The sequence below is a fragment of the Nycticebus coucang genome, chromosome 8 (genome assembly GCF_027406575.1).
Source record: "Nycticebus coucang isolate mNycCou1 chromosome 8, mNycCou1.pri, whole genome shotgun sequence".
Classification (NCBI taxonomy): Eukaryota; Metazoa; Chordata; class Mammalia; order Primates; family Lorisidae; genus Nycticebus; species Nycticebus coucang.
In genome coordinates this window covers 109146950-109167035 of record NC_069787.1, presented here as the reverse complement: position 1 = coordinate 109167035, position 20086 = coordinate 109146950, and the positions used below count along the sequence as shown (strand labels likewise).

The window sequence follows — 20086 nt, the reverse complement described above, 5'->3', positions numbered from 1 at the left end:
AGGTGCTTGTCATACAGATGTTTAACTAAAATGTCACTAAACCTTACTCTACCCTACAGCTTTGAAACATACCAGGAGCTTGTAATTCCAGAGCTTTTGCAGAATTCTGTGGTTCAAATCAATTAGCTCCTTGTTGACTTCCCCTACTTGTGGTTTAAGATTCAGCTTATTCTTGTCTAGCAAATAAGTTAATACTCATCCTTCCAGTTTCTAATTTCTAAAATTTTGCTTAAAACTTGTATAAGCCATCAGATATTCCGCCTCTCTTGCTACCTTTTTAGGTGTATGCACTTTTTATACTTTACTGTCGTTTTGAGGATTAGAGAGGAACCAGAGATAAGTACATATGTTCAATCTGCTTTATGCATCTGAAAGTCCTGTACTATTCAGAAAGAAGTGGAGTTTTGAGGAATATCAGGAGCCACTTAACTGTCATTATAGACTACACCAGCTTTGCTGTGAAAATTAGAAAATGAGCCTGTAAATACTATTTTTTATTACCTTTATTATATTCAAAGATGATGGAGTCAGCAATTTAAGTTTATTATAAGTTTATGTATGAATTAAACCTCAGGCAGTAGAAGTTTTTGAGGACTGAGGAATACTCTGATTTTCAAATCTGTCACTATCGCTTGTTAATAATATTCCTTATTTAATATCATAATAATTGGTCCTCAGTATGCTTTATATGTCCCCTTAGGATCCAAAATTATTTCATGGGATATTTATATAAAGTTAGCTATATATATTTTAAACCAATATTTTTGTTTGTTTGTTTGGCTAGAGCTCCAGAACTATTTAGTTATATATCCAAAAACAGCCAAGAAGATGTTTTCTATGAAGATGATATCTGGCCTGGAGAAAATGAGAATGGGTAAGCTAGAATTGTGGTAATTTTTTTGCCTCATCGTTCAACTTACTGGTTCCAAGGAGAGGTATAACTAGTTAATCAAGAATTTCTTGGGGCAGTGCCTGTGGCTCAAGGAGTAGGGCGCCAGTCCCATATGCCGGAAGTGGCATGTTCAAACCCAGCCCCGGCCAAAAATCACACACACAAAAAAAAAAAAAGAATTTCTCATTAACCTTTTTTCAAAAATCTATAAGAACTTAAAATTTTTATTTTGTTTATATCAGTAAATACTTTAAAATTAATTCTGTGATTTTTTTTAATATAGAGGAAACATGTTTGGATTTACATTAATTATAAATAGTCCCAGTTAAGTTCATTAATTATTCTATAAATTTGATATATTTTATAATTTGTAGCCCTCAGAAGGTTTATATTAGGCCTTTTTTTATATATGACCTCAGGAAATTTTGATCAGTGTGAAAAAAATTGTTATTGTTTTTACTGTAGTGCTGAGAAAGTACAAGAAATTATTACTTGGCTAAAAGGACATCCTGTCAGTACCTTATCTCGTTCTTCTTGTGATTTACAAATTCTGGATGCAGCTATTGTTGAGAAAATTGAGGAAGAAGTTGAAAAGTGCAAGGTACTAACTTTTAATAACCAAGATTATTAATGAGATTTGAAGTTAAATGGACTGTATTATTATTTTACAAGTAATTTGTCTCAACCGAATAAAAACTTATACTCAGTGATTCTGATTAGTGTCAAACAATCTTATAATTTTAAAAAGTACTTTGAACCATTTCCAGTGGCCATTCGTAAATTAATCTCAATAAAAATATAGAACTCTTAACATACTCTTAGCATCAAACTCTTAGCATTTAAATTTTGTCTTTATTGTATTTCTAATTTTAAGAATTAATATTTTATTAGTCTAGTCACAATAGAAAGTTTGATTGAGAATAAGGTTAATCCCCTATTCCTGTTCTGATTATATTCCTTAAAGACACAGTTCATTTTTTCATAGAACATACTTTTTCTTTTTTTTTTTTTGAGACAGAGTCCACAGCTTTAGCCTAGCTCACAGCAACTTCAAACTCTTGAACTCAAGCAATTCTCCTGCCTTGGACTCCAAAGTAGCTAGTACTACAGGCATGCACCATGACACTTAGCTAATTTTTCTAATTTTGTAGAGATGGGATTTTGCTATTGCTCAGGCTGATCTTAAACTCCTGAACTCAAGTGATCCTCCTGCCTGAGCCCCACAGAGTGCTAGGATTACAGGTTTGAGCCACCATGCCCAGCCTAAAACATAAAAATTTAATTGACTTTTACAGAATTATTTCTAAAATGTACTTTTCTTATTTAAACACTCATTCAGTTATTGAGAATTTTTGAAATCCCACTTAATTTCACCTATTTTTTTATATCTTGTTTTTTCAAAGCAATAAACTTCTGTAGTAGACTTACCTGTTTTATCTGTTTTGATCCTCTGTCTTGGTGCAATAGAAAGTAGATTGATTGTATTGGTTGTTTTTAATTTTTGATTTTATTTCTTATAAATTTGCCTTTTTATTTGAATGATACTGCTTCTCTAGCATAGCCTTCTCTTGTTTGAACTGATGCTAGAGTAAATTAAAAACTGGACTCAGGGGTGGCGCCTGTGGCTCAATCAGTAAGGCGCCGGCCCCATATACCGAGGGTGGCAGGTTCAAACCCAGCCCCGGCTGAACTGCAACCAAAAAATAGCTGGGTGTTGTGGCGGGCGCCTGTAGTCCCAGCTACTTGGGAGGCTGAGGCAAGAGAATCGCTTAAGCCCAGGAGTTGGAGGTTGCTGTGAGCTGTGTGATGCCATGGCACTCTACCGAGGGCCATAAAAGTGAGACTCTGTCTCTACAAAAAAAAAAAACTGGACTCAGAAGCCACCCCCACACCATCCCCTGAGTTTGAATTCCTCCTTCAATGCTTACATCTTTAGGCAAAATATTTGATCTTTGAATACCTTGTTCCCTCAATGGTAAAATGGGGATAAAATAGTATCTACCACATAAGGTCATCAAAAAGATTAATTGAGTTAATACATAGTACATGTAACCGCCCTCTAATAATGGCTAGTATTGTTGATGCCTAATAATGCTTAGCTGTTAATATTAATTATTTAAATTGTCTTATCACATACTGAAGAACAGTGATTACAGTCTAGAAAATACTTACCAAATGACTTTTTCGTTAGGGAAAAATATGTAGCTCATAGGCAAGAGTTTGATTTTGGAAAGGTCATTGATATGCAGCTGAGGATAGAAAGCCCATATTTCTTTTTTACTTGTCTTTCAGTATAGAGTGAAATCTGTTTGGTTTGGTTTTTGAAGTAAGTTTTCAAATTAATAAACACAGCTTTAAGCTTCCAAATTTTAACCCATTCTTTCTTTACAAACATGATACACATACAAAGTTGTAATCTGTTATGAGTATGACATTTTTAATATCTGTACATAATATAGTAATTTTTTTGCAGTTTTTGGGGGGGTTTTTTGGCCAGGGCTGGGTTTGAACCTGCCACCTCTGGCATATGGGGCCAGCGCCCTACTCCTTTGAGCCATTGGCACCACCCCATAATACATTATTTTTTTAAAACCTGTTAAGGTATCAAGAAAATGGAGTACTGAATTACTTTTTTTTACCTTTTAGTGTTATTATGTTATGAGTGTAATAAATAAAAAGAGAAAAGAACTAAAAATAGATACAACTTCCTGAAGATAATTTAAACTTTTCTTTGTAATACAGTGTCATCATTAAAAGTATCGATAGTTTTCTACTGAACATGATTTCCAAACTGAGCTAATTATTAAAATTATTAGGGACGCTTTTTTAAAAAACATACATGCTGTGTTCCACCCTTACAGCAATGCTTCTCCAACTTTAAAGTACATAACAGTCATCAGGGAATCTTGCTAAAATACTAGTTCTGATGGAGTAAGTTTAAGATGAAGCCTAAGATTCAGCATTTCTAACAAGTTCACAGGTGTTTGAGTTGTTAGAAAGCTCAAATTCAGCATTTCTTTTTTTTTTTTTTTTTTTTGTAGAGACAGATTCAGCATTTCTAACAAGCTACTCAGGTGACCACATTCTGAGTAGCCAGTCTCCAAACGGCATGATTGGAAACTATTATGAAAATTATTCAGCTTATTCATTTGCCTAAAGGATCAATTTTGATAGCTATTGTGTCCTCTAATTAGTGCTATAATGTAATAATGCCTAGAGATCTGGTAGAACATATGGATCATTTGTGAGGCAGTACTACAGGCACAGTTCTTGTGCTTACTTTTTTTAATTTTTTTATATCTCTTCTCATATTTTTTCTTTTTGACGTTGTTAGTGGGCACCAATTGTAGTATATTAGTTTATCTGATCTGCTGTGGACTGGGCATATGGACACCTTGTTAATAAGGCCTTCACTATTCACCCTATTAAAACTGCAATATCTCCCCATACTGCTATCCTCCTTACCTGCTTTATTTTTTTCTATGCTTTTTATCTTCAACCATGCTATTTATTTTCCTAATTTTCTTTCTTGTGTATCTTCCTCAGCTGCAATAAAAGAACAGTATACTTCTTTATCCCCAGCACCTAGATCAAAACTTATTTATTGAAAGAGTAAATGAAATGTCTCATAACAAAAGGAAAGATGCTGTTTTAAAGCCTGAGCACTTTATAGTATATAAATGCATGAACCTATAGCTTATGAACTCTACAGTTTGGGATAGTTTTGGGTCCTTTTGTATTTATTCCCATAAAGCTATATTCTAAAGATAGGTGGCTGCCATATAGTTAAGCTGCTCCAATTTTTCTTACTAGGTGAGAATTTACCTTCAAAAATTTAATAGGAATAGTAATTTATGGATTGCAATGGATATAAATTATTCTTTTGTTTTTGTAAGATAAAACAGGTAATATTATTTCTATCTTGCAGATGGAAGGGAGCTGATTTAGCTAAGCACAATTTCACAGAACTAATAAGTAGCAAAGAAAGATTAAAGCTCTTCTTTGAGCATTTAAGTATAAATCTTTATTGACCATTGTATGTAATTCTTTTTAGAGAAAAAAAATTGTATAGGGTACATTTATAAAAAGTTTAAAACAGATTAATATTCTGTGTTAGAAATAAAGTTACCTTTGGGAGTAAGGGGAAGAAGTGGGAAGAGTTTCTTTGTGCTTAGTAATGTTTCTTGAACTTGTGTATTGTTATACATAAATAATTTATAAAGATTCATCAGGCTGCTGAATTTACCTTGTTTATAATTTTGCATTTTTCCATATGTTTTATACATCCCCCCAAAAAAATTACCTTAAAAAGTTTTTAGGCTGGATGTAGTGGCTCACACCTGTGGGAGGCACTCTGGGAGGCCAAGGCAAGTGGATTGCTTGAACTCAGGAGTTCCATACCAGCTTGAGCAAGAGTGAAACCCTATCTCTCCTAAAAATAGAAAGAGCTAGCCCAGCCTCATGGCAGACTCCTGTAATCCCAGCTACTTGGAGGACTGAGGAAAGAGGATTGCTAGAGTCTAAGAGTTTGAGGTTGCCGTGAGCTATGATGACACCACAGCACTCTAGCCTGGGCAACAGAATGAGACTCTGTCTCAATAAAAACATTTTTAAATAAGAATTTAGGTGACAGGCATTTTATAAATGTTTATTTTATTCCTCTTTTGCAGTTAACTCTTAAAGTTAATTATTTACTTAATTATTTTTTGAAGAAGTTTCACAAAATGGTTTTATTGTTTTCCTTTTGCTTTTATAAAGATATTGCGATCATTTAACTGAAGGACGAATTCTTCCCCCAGAAGATACAAAGAAATAAGTTTTTAGAAATATTGTTCTTGAGCAGATAAGGACCCACAACTGCAAAAGGACAAGATACACATTATCAATCAGCAGAGGCAAAGGCTACACGTAGTCCCTGTCTTTTGTGGCTCAAATTTTTCCTGCAACCAACACAGTTAAATGAGTTTATATGGACATAAGGAAAAGAAACCAATCTTATTCTCCATTACAGTTTGCTGTGATGGCTTAAAAAACATATGAAGGCTTTTTTACAACCATGGGCTCATAAACTATAGGGCATGTCAGGATTTCCCGGGAGCTTTGTTCTCACTCCTACGTATTTGGTAGATGGTTAGGAGCCCAGAAATCTGCCATGGAAATAGGTCCCTTGATTCTGACGTTTGGGATGGGGGTGGTCTCTAGACCATGTGTCGAGAAATGCTGAATGAGGCACTATTCATTCAGCATATATAGATATATAATTATTTAATTTGGTTTTCTTAAATTTAGACACGTTGAAATAGAGAATAATGTAATGATTTTATATAAATTTTATAGTTTAAAAATAATCCTTTAAAAAATTCTTAAATTTTTCTTTTTTACTCAGCAAAGAAAGAATAATAAGAAGGTACGAGTAACTGTGAAGCCTCATTTGCTGTACAGAGTAAGTTTCCTATCAAAGAATTCAGAGTTGCTTTTATTAACATTTGAAAGTATGAAAGGAACAAAAATGTTTTCAATATGTTAGTAAGAAAACCTTTTTCAAAAATAAAATTAATGTCTTTCTTCTCTTTAGCCTTTAGAACAGCAACATGGAGTCATTCCTGATCGGGATGCAGAATTTCGTCTCTTCGATCGTGTTGTAAATGTGAGAGAGAACTTCTCAGTCCCAGTTGGCCTTCGGGGCACCATCATAGGAATTAAAGGGGGTAATACCTCAATACTTGACATGTCTTCAAGTACATTTATACAAAAACTAGTGGTTTTTATATATCTAAGCAGAAAGTAATTATAAATCAGGAAAAAACTAAATCTGTCTACATTTTAGTTATTTATTTATTTTATTATTATTTTTTTTTTTTTGGTTTTTGGCCGGGGCTAGGTTTGAACCCGCCACCTCCGGCATATGGGACCGGCGCCTTACTCCTTGAGAGAGAAACTTCAGAGAAAAGTTTTTATAGTCATGTAGGAAGCGATAAAAGGAGAAGTTGAGAAGGGACTGCTGAGAATTTGGTAGTTTATATATATGACATTAAAATTATACAAGATCTTGCTAGGTATACATATATAAAATTTTTATCACTTCTCCTTAGACTTTAATATAATTTAGCTCAGAGTTTTACCTTTATTTTCATGGTAATCTCTTCATTTCTGTGAAGAAACAAACATTATGTTATTTACAATTAAAAGATCAAAAAATAAAATGTGCATATTAATTTGAATTTTATAAATATAACTAGATTTATATATAAAACAGACCTAGTAATCAATCTGTTGCACAATAATGTGCATCTAGTTAATACACTGTGTTGTATACTTAAAAATGGCTAAGATAGTAAATTTTATGTGGTTTTTACCACAATAAAAAAAAAAAATGAAAGAGGGGAGAAAAAAGGGAAGAAGCCATTAACAGTCTACGTCCCTAAGAGATAAAGTTTTATAGCATAGATTCTGAAGAACATCAACCTCAGCGTGAAGCATCATCAATCTTTTGGTCTCACCCTGCAGAAAGGAAGAAGAACTGACAGGCCATGAGCCTAAGAAAACTGCATATTTAGTGCCAGTCATGTGCCAGTCACACAAACATTTTGTATTTAACCCTCACAACCACTTAAGAGGTGGCCGTTACATGTATTTCCCCACCTGTGGCCCATGTTTACATAGATTTGAACTCTTTCCCCTAATTCCTAACTTTATCTTTTTTTTTTTTTTTTTGAGGTAGAGTGTCACTTTCACCCTTGGTAGAGTGCTGTGGCATCATAGCTCACAGCAACCTCAAACTCTTAGGTACAAGCGATTCTCTTGCCTCAGCTTCCCGAGTAGCTGGGACTACAGGCACCCACCCACAATGCCCGACTATTTTTTTTGGAAACGGGGTCTCGCTCTTGCTCAGGCTGGTCTCAAAACTGTGAGCTCAGGCAATCCACCTGCCTCAGCCTCCCAGAGTGCTAGGATCATGCCCCCATACCCAGCCCCCTATCTAACTTGTGGCTCTGGACGTTTTCCATCTGCAGAATTTCTTCAGGTCTTACCAGCTCAGCTACCTCTAAAAGAGAAATTTCTTCCCTGATTTTTAAAAAATGTTTTGGATATATTTCCAGATACAGGAAATGGATTAAGGAGTATCAAGCTCTGGGCTGGGCCTGGTAAGTTAGACAGATGGGTATAATGAGCAAACTTCCTGCTGCCTCTGCTGTTCAGATACTGAGTTTACTGGTGCTATTTGAATCAAGTTATCCTGATAAAGTCTTAAGACTTGAGTAATTGAAATTTATTTTCTTCTAATGACTCTTGTCAGTAGTAATGGCGTCTTGGAATCTTGCCTTGATAAGGATTTTAAGACTACACATATTCCACCTCAAAAAGATCTCTGTCATTGATTAAACTTTGTCTGCCATGGACATGGAATGGAAAGGGAAATATTTATCATTTTCAACCTCAACTGAGACTTCATTTCCAATGAGTTCTCCCCTTAAGTGTGTGAATATTCCTCTTGTCAATAATCTTTTGAGGAGATGGGCCTCCTCTGGGCAGAAAATGGGAACCTAGAAGGTGTGCCTTAAGCCTGCAAAAGAGAAATTCCTGCCTTTTATTGAGCCTCACTTTCATGGGATTCAGTGTGTCACATTGAAGCCAGGCATGGTGGTTCATACCTGTAATCCCAGCACTGTGGGAGGCTGAGGCTGGAGGATCACTTGAGGTCAAGAGTTCAAGACCAGCCAGAGCAAAAGTGAGACCCCTGTGTCTTAAAAAAAGAAGAAAATGTAGTGGTGAGCACTTGTAGTCCCAGCTACTGAGTAAGCCGAGGGAGGAAGATTGCTTAAGCCCAGGAGCTTGAAGTTACAGTGAGCCATGAACAGAGTGAGATGTGGTCTCTAAATAAGTAAAGTTACATTGAAAGGTACAGCTAGATGGTGGAAGATGGATGCACTTTGCGGAGTTGGTTTTAACTTGGCAATTGGAGACTGGGGATGGAGGAGGCAGCCCCTAACCCCCAACAATGGCTGGCATAGTGTCAAATATTATATAGTTAGGGTTCTCCAGAGAAACAACCAATAGAATGGAAAGAGAAAGAATAATTGATTGATTTTAAAGAATTGACTCGGCGGCGCCTGTGGCTCAAGGAGTAGGGCGCTGGTCCCATATGCCAGAGGTGGCGGGTTCAAACCTAGCCCCGGCCAAAAAAAAAAAAAAAAAAGAATTGACTTACGTGATTGTGGGGACTGGCAACTCCAAAATGTGTGGGCAGTCTGGCAGACTGGAAATTCCAGCAAGAGTTTATGTTGTAGCCTTAAGTCCAAAGCAGTCAGGAAGCAGAATTTCTTCCTTTTTGGAGTCCTCAGATTAGATGACACCACACATTATAAAACAGAGAATAATCTGTTTTAGTCAAAGTGTACTGATTTAAATGTTAATCACATTTTAAAAATACCTTCACAGGAACATGTAACAAGTGTTTGACCAAGCAACTGTACACCATACCCTGACCAAATTGACACATAAAATTAACATTATGAACATTTAGATATGTGTCTCCCAAATTATACAACCATCCATGAGATGGGTTTAAGTGGGACAAGGGGTAGTTCATTAAATAACATTAATCATAGAGCAATTCTTTCATATTCTACTTTAATTCTAATTATTTTAAGAAGAAAGACTCTATTGGACGTGAGACCCTAAGACTTCTCTAACACTTCTAGTAACAGAAAAAACCAAAGCCAGAATTCAACTACAATTTAATCTATGTTTTGTTTTCATCAAATTTATTTTCACAGTGGCCTTCTATTTATGGCAAATGATACTGATTTTCCATTTATGGTAATAACAGATGTTTCTTTTTTAGATATAGATACTTAAACAAAAGGAGTCCACTTTAAAAAAAAAACAGACCTATCAGAGAAATCACCCCAGTTGGGTTGCTCTTGTTAGGTTAAAGAATGTCTCTATCTCCATAAAAAAACTCTCAAAATAGAAATAGTGTCAGTATTTAGATACCCTAACTAAGTGTGTTGTTTATATGTCACATGGAAAGAAAGGCAAATAAGAATAAATGGCTCTGGGGCGGCGCCTGTGGCTCAAGGAGTAGGGCACCGGTCCCATGTGCCGGAGGTGGCGGGTTCAAACCCAGCCCCAGCCAAAAACCACACAAAAAAAAAAAAAAAGAATAAATGGCTCTAATTATAAATTATAGATCATTTTTAATAAAAATATTGAACAGTTGTTAAGGATATAGAACAATGAGAACTCTCATAACACAGTAGTACTTCCTGGTAAAGTTAAAGCTTATAAAGCTACTAGAACTAAAAAAAAATAAAAGCTACTAGAACTAATAAGTACGTTTTGCAAAGTTAGAGGATATAACATCAATATGCAGAAATCATTATGTTTCTATATATTATCAATGAACAGTCAAAAATTGAAATTTTATAAAAGACTGCTTATAATGTCTGCTGCATGCATTTAAGCATCAAAAAGTATTACTTACTTAGGAATAAATTTGACATAAGATCTATATCATAAAAATGAATGCTTCCAAGCAAAAACTTACCTGCTGAATTTTCATCATACAACTTTTTTAATGTCTCTCTGTCCTTCCCTCTCACTCTTTCTCTCTCTAAACAGCTAATAGAGAAGCTGATGTACTATTTGAAGTATTATTTGATGAAGAATTTCCTGGAGGCCTAACAATAAGGTTTGTATTTCCAGATGATAATTACACTTTGTGAATATGTCCCTGTGGCTAATGGCTTTACATTACTTGCTTATTCGTCCACAGTTTGAATTTATAGGATGTGCAAATATCATACTTGGAATAATACTAAGGATATTATACTCAATAAGAAAGATATGCTTTCCACCCCCATAGAGCTTCATTTTATTTTATTTATTTATTTTTTTTTTTTTGGTTGCCGTTTGGCCAGGGCCAGGTTTGAACCTACTACCCTCAGTATATGGGGCTGGTGCCTTACTCACTGAGCCACAGGCACCACCCGTATTTTTATTTTATTTTTATTCTTTTTTTTTTTTTTTTTTTTTTTAAGAGACAGAGTCTCACTTTATCACCCTTGGTAGAGTGCTGTGGCATCACAGCTCACATCAACCTCCAACTCCTGGGCTCAAGCGATTCTCCTGCCTCAGCCTCCCGAGTAGCTGGGACTACAGGCACCTGCCACAATGCCTGGCTATTTTTTTTGGTTGCAGCCATCGTTGTTGTTTAGCAGGCCCAGGCTGGATTCAAACCCACCAGCTCAGGTGTATGTGGCTGGCGCCTTAGCCCCTTGAGCCACAGGCGCCGAGCCAGAGCTTCATTTTAGAGAGATACAGTATTAATTATCTAATTGAAATGTGACAGATGCTGGCAAGAGTTGCAGATTTCTGTAAAGAATATGACTTATCCTGAGAGTTCCAGAAAGACCTCTTTGAGGAAGGAATATATAAGATGGGACTTAATGAATAATAAGGGGCGGCGCCTGTGGCTCAGTGAGTAGGGCACCGGCCCCATATGCCAAGGGTGGCGGGTTCAAACCCAGCCCCGGCCAAACTGCAACAAAAAAATAGCCGGGCGTTGTGGCGGGCGCCTGTAGTCCCAGCTGCTCGGGAGGCTGAGGCAAGAGAATTGCGTAAGCCCAAGAGTTAGAGGTTGCTGTGAGCTGTGTGATGCCACGGCACTCTACCAAGGACAGTAGAGTGAGACTCTGTCTCTACAAAAAAAAAAAAAAGAATGAATAATAATTGGGTGAAGTGGAAGACATAGTGACAAGTGTTCACAAGACGAACTAGCATGTGCAACAAAGGACATTTATGGTTAAATAACTTGAGGAATAGAAGCGTCCTTTGAATTTAGTGACATGTCAATGTTTTTCACTAGTTTAAGTAGAATTGTGGGTACTCGAGCAGGATGGGCATGGTTTGGGGTGTGAATGGTAGGTGTAGTAATGGAGGCAGGAAATTGAGATTACCCATAAGAAGTTATGACTATGAAGAGAAGAAGAAAAGATAATTGGAGGTTGGGTTTAAAGGAAGAGGGTTAGATTATTTTTTTTTTTCAGTTTTTTTTTTTTTTTTTATTTTGGCCAGGGCTGAGTTTGAACCCACCACCTCCAGCATATGGGGCCAGCGCCCTACTCCTTTGAGCCACAGGTGCTTCCCAGGGTTAGATTATTTTTAATTTAACATGGGTGAGACTTGCATATCCTTTTCTTTTTTTTTTTTTTTGAGACAAAGTCTCACTGTGTCACCCTTGGTAGAGTGCTGTGGCATCACAGCTCACAACAACCTCAAATTCTTGGGCTTAAGCGATTCTCTTGCCTCAGCCTCCCAAGTAGCTGGGACTATAGGTGCCCGCCACAACACCTGTCTATTTTTTGGTTGCAGTTGTCATTGTTGTTTAGCAGACCCGGCCCAGGATCAAACCCACCAACTTTGGTGTATATGGCTGGCACCTTACTTACTGAACTATGGGCACTGAGCCAAACTTGTGTATCTTTTAGGGGAATTCTAATAGAAAGTTTAGTTAGAAGAGCAAGGATCGTAATAAAATGAGAGTCACCCCGGTGTATTGGAAAGTGTGAGCTCTCTCACTTAAACAATGTATTATGTTGGGTAGGTTAGTTAAATGTCCAATCCTTGATTTCCTCATTTGTGATGAAGATACATATACTTCTTTTTTTTTTGAAGATAAATATACTTCTATTATCGTGAGAATGAAAGGAAAGCTTTTCCATTTTTCTCCCTTGTCAAAATCAGCTGGGAAACTGAACTGAATTTAACTTAGTGTCTTTTTATCTTCTATTTTGATTAATGGCTAATTATAATAAGTGGTTATTTGTAATAAAAATGAATTACTCTTGTTTAACCTCTTTGCATAAAATCACAATCTTCAGTCTTTATATCACATGGTCACCTACAGGATGCAATTATTATTGTTTCACAACTTATGACCCAAAGATTTTCTGTACTCTTCACATGAAACAGCAGAATCTGGATCCCCATCTGATTTTACTTTTTATAAAAATGTTTGATTACCAATAACTTTAGTTCGCTAACTTTCAAAATAAATTTTTATCTGTTTTTATGTTTTCTTTCTTGTCTTTTTTCCTCCTCCTAGTTAAGGGAATTTCCTGACTGATAAAAGACTGTGTAAAAGATTACATGCCTGCAGTATGTTCATTTCTATAATGCAGAATCTTTAGTAAGTGTAGTTTTCATGAAAATACTTTCTAGCAACCTTAAACTTACAAAGGTTTCTCATAAAAGAACTCTACTGTTCCACTATCTGTCAATATAGGAAAACTATATTTTCTCTTTTTTCCAAAGAGAAAAAATTTGAAGAGAGTTGAGAACTTATGACAAGAGAAGATGTATTTTAGTATTTTTCAAGAGCATGAAGGATGGACATCACAAATACTTGTCTCTTAAAGCTTCCCAGGCACAGAACTTTAAGTTGGGAAAATGAAGATTAAAAAAGGTTGAACTCAATAGTTCATCAGTAAACAAATAAGGTTAAAGCTAACCACTTTACTGTTTTAGTCAGAACCACATTGAGAATTGTTTCATACTCAGCTCCTAGGCTTTCATAACACAGACTGTACATGCTACAGATTTTTTTTAAATAAGCTTGACATCTATTTCATAAATATTCATTTATACTCAGCAATTAAGATGCAGCTTCTTAAGGACAAACCAAGACACACACACACACACACTCTTTCCAGAACTGGATTGGGTTTATTCCCAGTTAGTAAACATTGAATGGTTTATTAGGAAGCTTTTTAGAAATATATCATCTTATAAATGAAATCTTTTCCCCATCTTAAAGTTCCTTTACTTTTAATTTAAAAGTAATGTTTATTCTGATAATGGATTGTCTGCCCCCAAATTATTTAACTCTTCTTAATACATTTAGTATTATTTCTCTCTGGCTCTGATGGAACATTTTACTTTCAGATGCTCACCAGGTAGAGGTTATCGACTGCCAACAAGTGCCTTGGTGAACCTTTCTCATGGGACTCGCTCTGAAACTGGAAATCAGAAGTTGACAGCCATTGTGAAACCACAACCAGCTGTGAATCACTACAGCTCAAATTCACCAATTTCATCTGGACTTCTGGGAGGCCTCAACCATTCCCCTCAGTCACTTTTTGTTCCTACTCAAGTAAGACTCTGTCTTTAATTTCTCTTCACCCCCTTTACAGATCATAAATCACAGCAGACATTGTTAAATAGAAACCTAATTGTACTTTTTTGTCTAGAAAGTTTTGATTCAAGTCAATTATATATTTGTTTTAAAATAGCAGGCTAGTAAAGAATGCTATTGATAGTATCTTATCTCTATTATAAAATTATACTCACATTAAAGAAGAAATACATTTATTTAAATAGGGAGCTTAAGAATGTTGATGTTTTCAAATTAACATTTAATTTTTTTCTTATAAAATCCAAATGTCCTGCCGGGCGAAGTGGCTCACGCCTATAATCCTAGCACTCTAGGAGGCTGAGGTAGTGGATTGCCTGGGCTCAGGAGTTCAAGACCAGTCTGAGCCAGAGCAAGACCTCATCTCTAAAAATAGCCATGTATTGTGGCAGGCATCAATAGTACCAGCTACTTGGGAGGCTAAGGCAGGAGAATCGCTTGAGCCTAAGAGTTTGAGGTTGCTGTGAGCTGTGACGCCATGGAACTCTACTGAGGATGACAAAGTGAGACTCTGTCTTAAAAAAAAAAAAAAAAAAAATCCAAATGTGCTATGTTATCTATGAATGGCATAAGTTTGAAAGGTGAAATGAGAGAACACTATACCACATTTATCAAAAACAATTTTCAAGTCCCTGCCATGTAACTCATGGGTTTTCTTTATTTCATCTTTCTGGGGACAAAAATTGATGTGTCTCATATGAGACTTTATTTATTTTGAAATAAGGTGCATGTATTTCAAGTCAAGTATACTTAACCTCGTTTTAGAATCCAGCTAAAGATAATCTATAACTGGGGCGGCGCCTGTTGCTCAGTGAGTAGGGCGCCAGCCCCATATGCCGAGGGTGGCGGGTTCAAACCCAGCCCCGGCCAAACTGCAACAAAAAAAAAAATAGCCAGGTGCTGTGGTGGGCACCTGTAGTCCCAGCTACTCGGGAGGCTGAGGCAAGAGAATCGCTTAAGCCCAGGAGCTGGAGGTTGCTGTGAGCTGTGTGATGCCACGGCACTCTACCAAGGGCCATAAAGTGAGACTCTGTCTCTTATTAAAAAAAAAAAAAAGATAAACTATAACTCTTTGTTTGTTAGAGGCAGTCTCACTTTGTCGCCCCTGGTAGAGTACCATGAAGTCACTAAACCTCAAACAGCAACCTCAAAAGCTTGGGCTCAAGGGATTCTCTTGCCTCAGCCTCCCAAGTAGCTGGGACTATATAGGTGCCCACCACAATGCCCAGCTATTTTTTTTTTTTTTTTGTAGAGACAGAGTCTCACTTTATGGCCCTCGGTAGAGTGCCGTGGCCTCACACAGCTCACAGCAACCTCCAACTCCTGGGCTTAAGCGATTCTCTTGCCTCAGCCTCCCAAGTAGCTGGGACTATAGGCGCCCGCCACAACGCCCGGCTATTTTTTGGTTGCAGTTTGGCCGGGGCTGGGCTTGAACCCGCCACCCTCGGTATATGGGGCTGGCGCCTTACCGACTGAGCTACAGGCGCCGCCCATATTTTTTTTTTTTTTTTTAAGAAGAAGGCATGGGATACCTTGAATTTTATTAAGTAACAATTAATTAATTGACACTCCATTAATTAACCATTGCCACAATGCTATATAACAACCACACAATCTCAGCTATTTTGCAACATGAGCACATATTTAGCTCATGTGTCTGCAGCCCTGCTGCTAGCCTGGAGTTAGCTGTTTTGGGCTGGCTTGGCTGAAACTGACTCTGCTGCATGCATTTCTCATCTTCCCACTGGGACCAGCAGACTACCATCAAGGTGGTGTTCTCTGAGGCAAAGCACTGAAGCAAGGAGCAGTTAAACAAGTGCTTTTCCAGCCTTTGGTCACATCAGACCTGCTTACCAATATTCCATTGGCTGAAGCAGGTCACATGGCTGAACCCAAAGTCAAGGGGCAGGGAAATATTCTCTTAGAGAAACTGTGAAGTCATGAAGTCATGTGGTAACAAGTCAGAATGGATGAAGAATTAAGACTGTTTATACAGGGCGGCGCCTGTGGCTCAAGGAGTAGGGCGCTGGTCCCATATGCCAGAGGTGACGGGTTCAAACCCAGCCCCGGCCAAAAACCAAAAAAAAAAAAAAAAAAAAAAAAAAGACTGTTTATACAATTTACCCCATAAACTAAGATGTAAATTATTTATAGTAGATGTTAGTTCCTTGCCTTTTTTTTTCCACATATATATGTGTTCATTAGGCTTCCACTTTTTGCCTTCACAAAATTAAAAAGGCTTAAAATTTAACAACAATAACAATGTTTAAGATAGGGACCAGAAACAAATGCCTTCCAAAGAACGAACGAAGACAAATACATTCAGTAAATAAATCAGAAGATTGCTGCAACGAAGTATTAAATTATTACATTCAGTAAATAAATCAGAAGTATTGCTGCAAAAAAAGTAACATTCACATTGTCAAATAAGAGTATGTCTGTTATAGACTACTTTGACTCTGAGGTTTAATATGGAGTCATCAATTAACTTCTTATTATTATTTTTTTCCCCAAAGTATCAAAAGAATAGACAACTAATATTTATAAATAAAAATAAAAGATAATTTCAGAAAACAGATCATACCAAATCTTACAGACAATAGAAAAAGAAGAAATATTTCAAAATCATTCTACTTAATCTGGATACACTTGATATTAAAATTAGAAAAAATATATTGATGCCCAGCTATTTTGTTGTTGTAATTGTCATTATTGTTTGGCAGGCCCAGGCTGGGTTTGAACCTGCCAGCTCTGGTGTATGTGGCTGGTGCCCTCGCTGCGCTGAGCTACAGGCACTGAGCCTGAAGTTCCTCTTATAATTGAGAGACACTTTATTTTATTCCATGTCTTAACCACATTTTTTTTTTTAGATTTTCTTAGTGTACTTTATATTTGCCATTGAATTTCCATAGAAAAATTGACAGTAATCATATTCACATAACATTAAATGGCCACTCTTAGCCCCAAGGCAGAAACAACAGATCACATAGTTTTGTATAAATGTTAAGAATAAAGTTATACCATCAACCTAATCTGAGGATTGAACTACATTAATACTGGCTTTTGGATATTTTTTTAGAGTGCCACACCATCAAAGCTTACAGCTACCTCAAACTCTTGGGCTCAAGCAATGCTCTTGCCTCAGCCTCCCAAGTAGCAGGGACAACAGGCGCCCATCATAATGATTGGCTCTTTTTCTTGTTTTGGCAGAAAGGGAGGTTTCATTTTTGCTAAGGCTGGTCCAGAACACCCAAGCTCAAGCAATCCACCCGCCTCCTCCTCTCACAGTGCTAGGATTATAGATGTAAGCCATTGCCCCACCACTTTTAAAAAATTTTAAATATTTTCATAGCCGGGCGTTGTGGCGGGCGCCTGTAGTCCCAGCTGCTCGGGAGGCTGAGGCAAGAGAATCGCGTAAGCCCAAGAGTTAGAGGTTGCTGTGAGCCGTGTGACGCCATGGCACTCTACCAGAGGGCGGTACAGTGAGACTCTGTCTCTACAAAAAAAAAAAAAAAAAAAATTTTAAATATTTTCACATGATTGCAAGAGGGACTTTACCTAACAATTGCAATCAGTGTAACCTGGCTTATTGTACCCTCAATGAATCCCCAACAATAAAAAAATAAATAAATAAAATAAATAAAATAAAAAAAATTTTAAATATTTTCAATGCAAAGCATCTATAAATACATTAATGATTGTACCTGTCAAGAGATAAAAGTTATTGTTCTCTGAAAGAATAGCACCAAATTATCTGGACTCCACATTTTTCTCTACAGTGAATACATGAAGTTAATGTAAAGTCTGGAAATGTCCTTTAGTTTTTACTTGTGCGAATCCTCTGGGGCACTTAGAGTTAAGTTTTAACTAAATAATTCCACACATTTATTGTACTGTGTTAAATGTTTGCCTTTGTATGAACTCCCTGGTGATGTCCAAGTAATATTTGGGATAAAACTCTTTTCACTTGTGTTATATCTATAGGGTTTCATGTAGCACAAATTTTCAGACTTTTTACATTTGTAGTTTCTCTTCCATATTAATTTCCTGTTATTGTCTAAGGCCTGAACACTTAAGAATATGCTAGTCATCAGATGTTTATGGTTGCTTTGTGGTATGTATTTTCTGATGTTGAATAAGCCTTGAAAGACAGAAGTTTTGCTACATTCCTCAAATTTTTAGGGTTTCTCCTCAATATCATGGTTTTGTTTTTGATGTTGAGTAAAATGTGAAAAGGCTTTGCCAAATTCTTCACATCAGTATTATTTTCCTTTAGTATGAATTTTCTGATGTCTATTAAAGCTAAAATGAGAGGTAAAGGCTTTTTTACATTCCTCACATTTGTAGGGTTGCGTTCTGGTGTGAATTCTCTGGTGTTGTGTAAGTTTTGAGCCCCATTTAAAGACCTTGCCACATTCTTCACATTTGTAGGATTTCCCTCCAGTATGAATTCTCTGATGTCCTATAAAGGTGGAGCACTGGCTAAAGTCTTTGCCATATTCTTCACATTTGTAGGGTTTCTCTCCAGTGTGAATTCTCTGATATCATAGAAGTTTGGATCACTGGCTAAAGGCTTTGCCACATTCTTCACATTAGGGCTTTTCTCCAGTGTGAGTCCTCTGATATTCTTTCTCCAAGATTTGAAAAACGGTGAAAGGCTTTGCCACGTTACTTACATTTGTAGGGGTTTTCTCCACTATGAACTATGTTATTTTTTAGATTGGATGACAAACTAAAGGCATTCTTGCATTTATTATATCTGTATGAGTTTTTTCCAATATGAATTCCCTGACTAGGGAAACCTTCCACACACTCAATACATGTGTGGAAATACTTTCATTTATGGATATCATCATGGATAATAAGCTTTATACATTGATGAAAGACTTTCTTCCATTTTTTTATATTTGTATTAGATCTTTGGATATTGGCCTCTTAGATATTTTATAGAGCATGAGACTTCATTCAAGGTTTTTTCAAGTTTATTGCATTGATAATTTCTCTCATCAACATAACCACCTAAATAAATATTTAGGGTAAAATTTTGTAAAAAGGATATCAAAATTTTCTTGAATATGTAAGATTTTTCCTAATTATTTATTTCCTGATAATGATGAGGGACATTTTACGGTTCTGATCCCAGGTGTAGACTTTGACATGTGGAGGTAACGCTGGCTGGTGGAAGAATAAAAAAGTTTTTTAATGAAGGACTCATCAAATTGATGATATTCATAAATATGCTCTTCAATTTTAAATCTCTGGTCTTCAGAAACATTTGGTTGAACACATAATCCAAACATATACCCAAAAGTCCTGGGTTTCTCTGGGGCTTTCAAAAGACTGGTTATTGCTTCTCTTAATAGGTGGTAGAGTATATCCACTTATCTCAAACATATTCAGAGAAGAACATGGAATAGATATTTGCACATTGCAGCATTATTCCCTAAAGACAGTACCCATAGAGACCAGGTTTCTGTAGTTCTCTAACATTACATCCCTATACAAATTCCGCTGAGCAGGATCCAAGTGTTCCACTCTTCTGGAGTAAACTCAATGGTGACATCCCTGAATGTCAGCAGTTCCATTTCCCGGCTTCCATGTTGTCTCAGCATCCTCCTTTCAGATTTTTCAGTACTTGCAGGTCACAAGGATACAGAGGATGTGGCAGCACATTCAGAATTTCCACAGTGAAGGGGAATAGGAAACAAACAGAGTTCAACCTTGGCGGGCTGACACAAGAGACAAAAATCCCATTTTCTTTTTTTTTTTGAAACCGAGTCTCAAGCTGTCACCGTGGGTAGAGTGCTATGGCATCATAGCTCACAGCAATCTCAAATTCTTAGGCTCAAATGATTCTCTTGCCTCAGCCTCCCAAGTAGCTGGAACAACGCCTGGCTATTTTTTGGTTGCAGTTGTCATTGTTATTTTAGCTGGCACGGGCCAGGTTCAAACCCACTATCCTTGGTATATGTGGCCAGCAGCCTACCCACTGAGCTACA

General features: G+C 36.7%; 1 protein-coding gene across 5 annotated transcripts in view; it reads left to right on the top strand.

Moving 5' to 3' along the window:
* XRN1 (5'-3' exoribonuclease 1) overlaps positions 1-20086 on the top strand; it is a 168765-nt gene that overhangs the window by 96899 nt on the left and 51780 nt on the right. For all 5 annotated transcript variants that reach the window (XM_053598577.1, XM_053598580.1, XM_053598579.1 and 2 more), the window contains exons 26-31: positions 785-874; positions 1358-1493; positions 6279-6335; positions 6468-6600; positions 10517-10586; positions 13841-14048. In XM_053598577.1, the coding sequence (XP_053454552.1) occupies positions 785-874; positions 1358-1493; positions 6279-6335; positions 6468-6600; positions 10517-10586; positions 13841-14048 (694 nt within the window). The remainder of the gene's footprint in view (positions 1-784; positions 875-1357; positions 1494-6278; positions 6336-6467; positions 6601-10516; positions 10587-13840; positions 14049-20086) is intronic.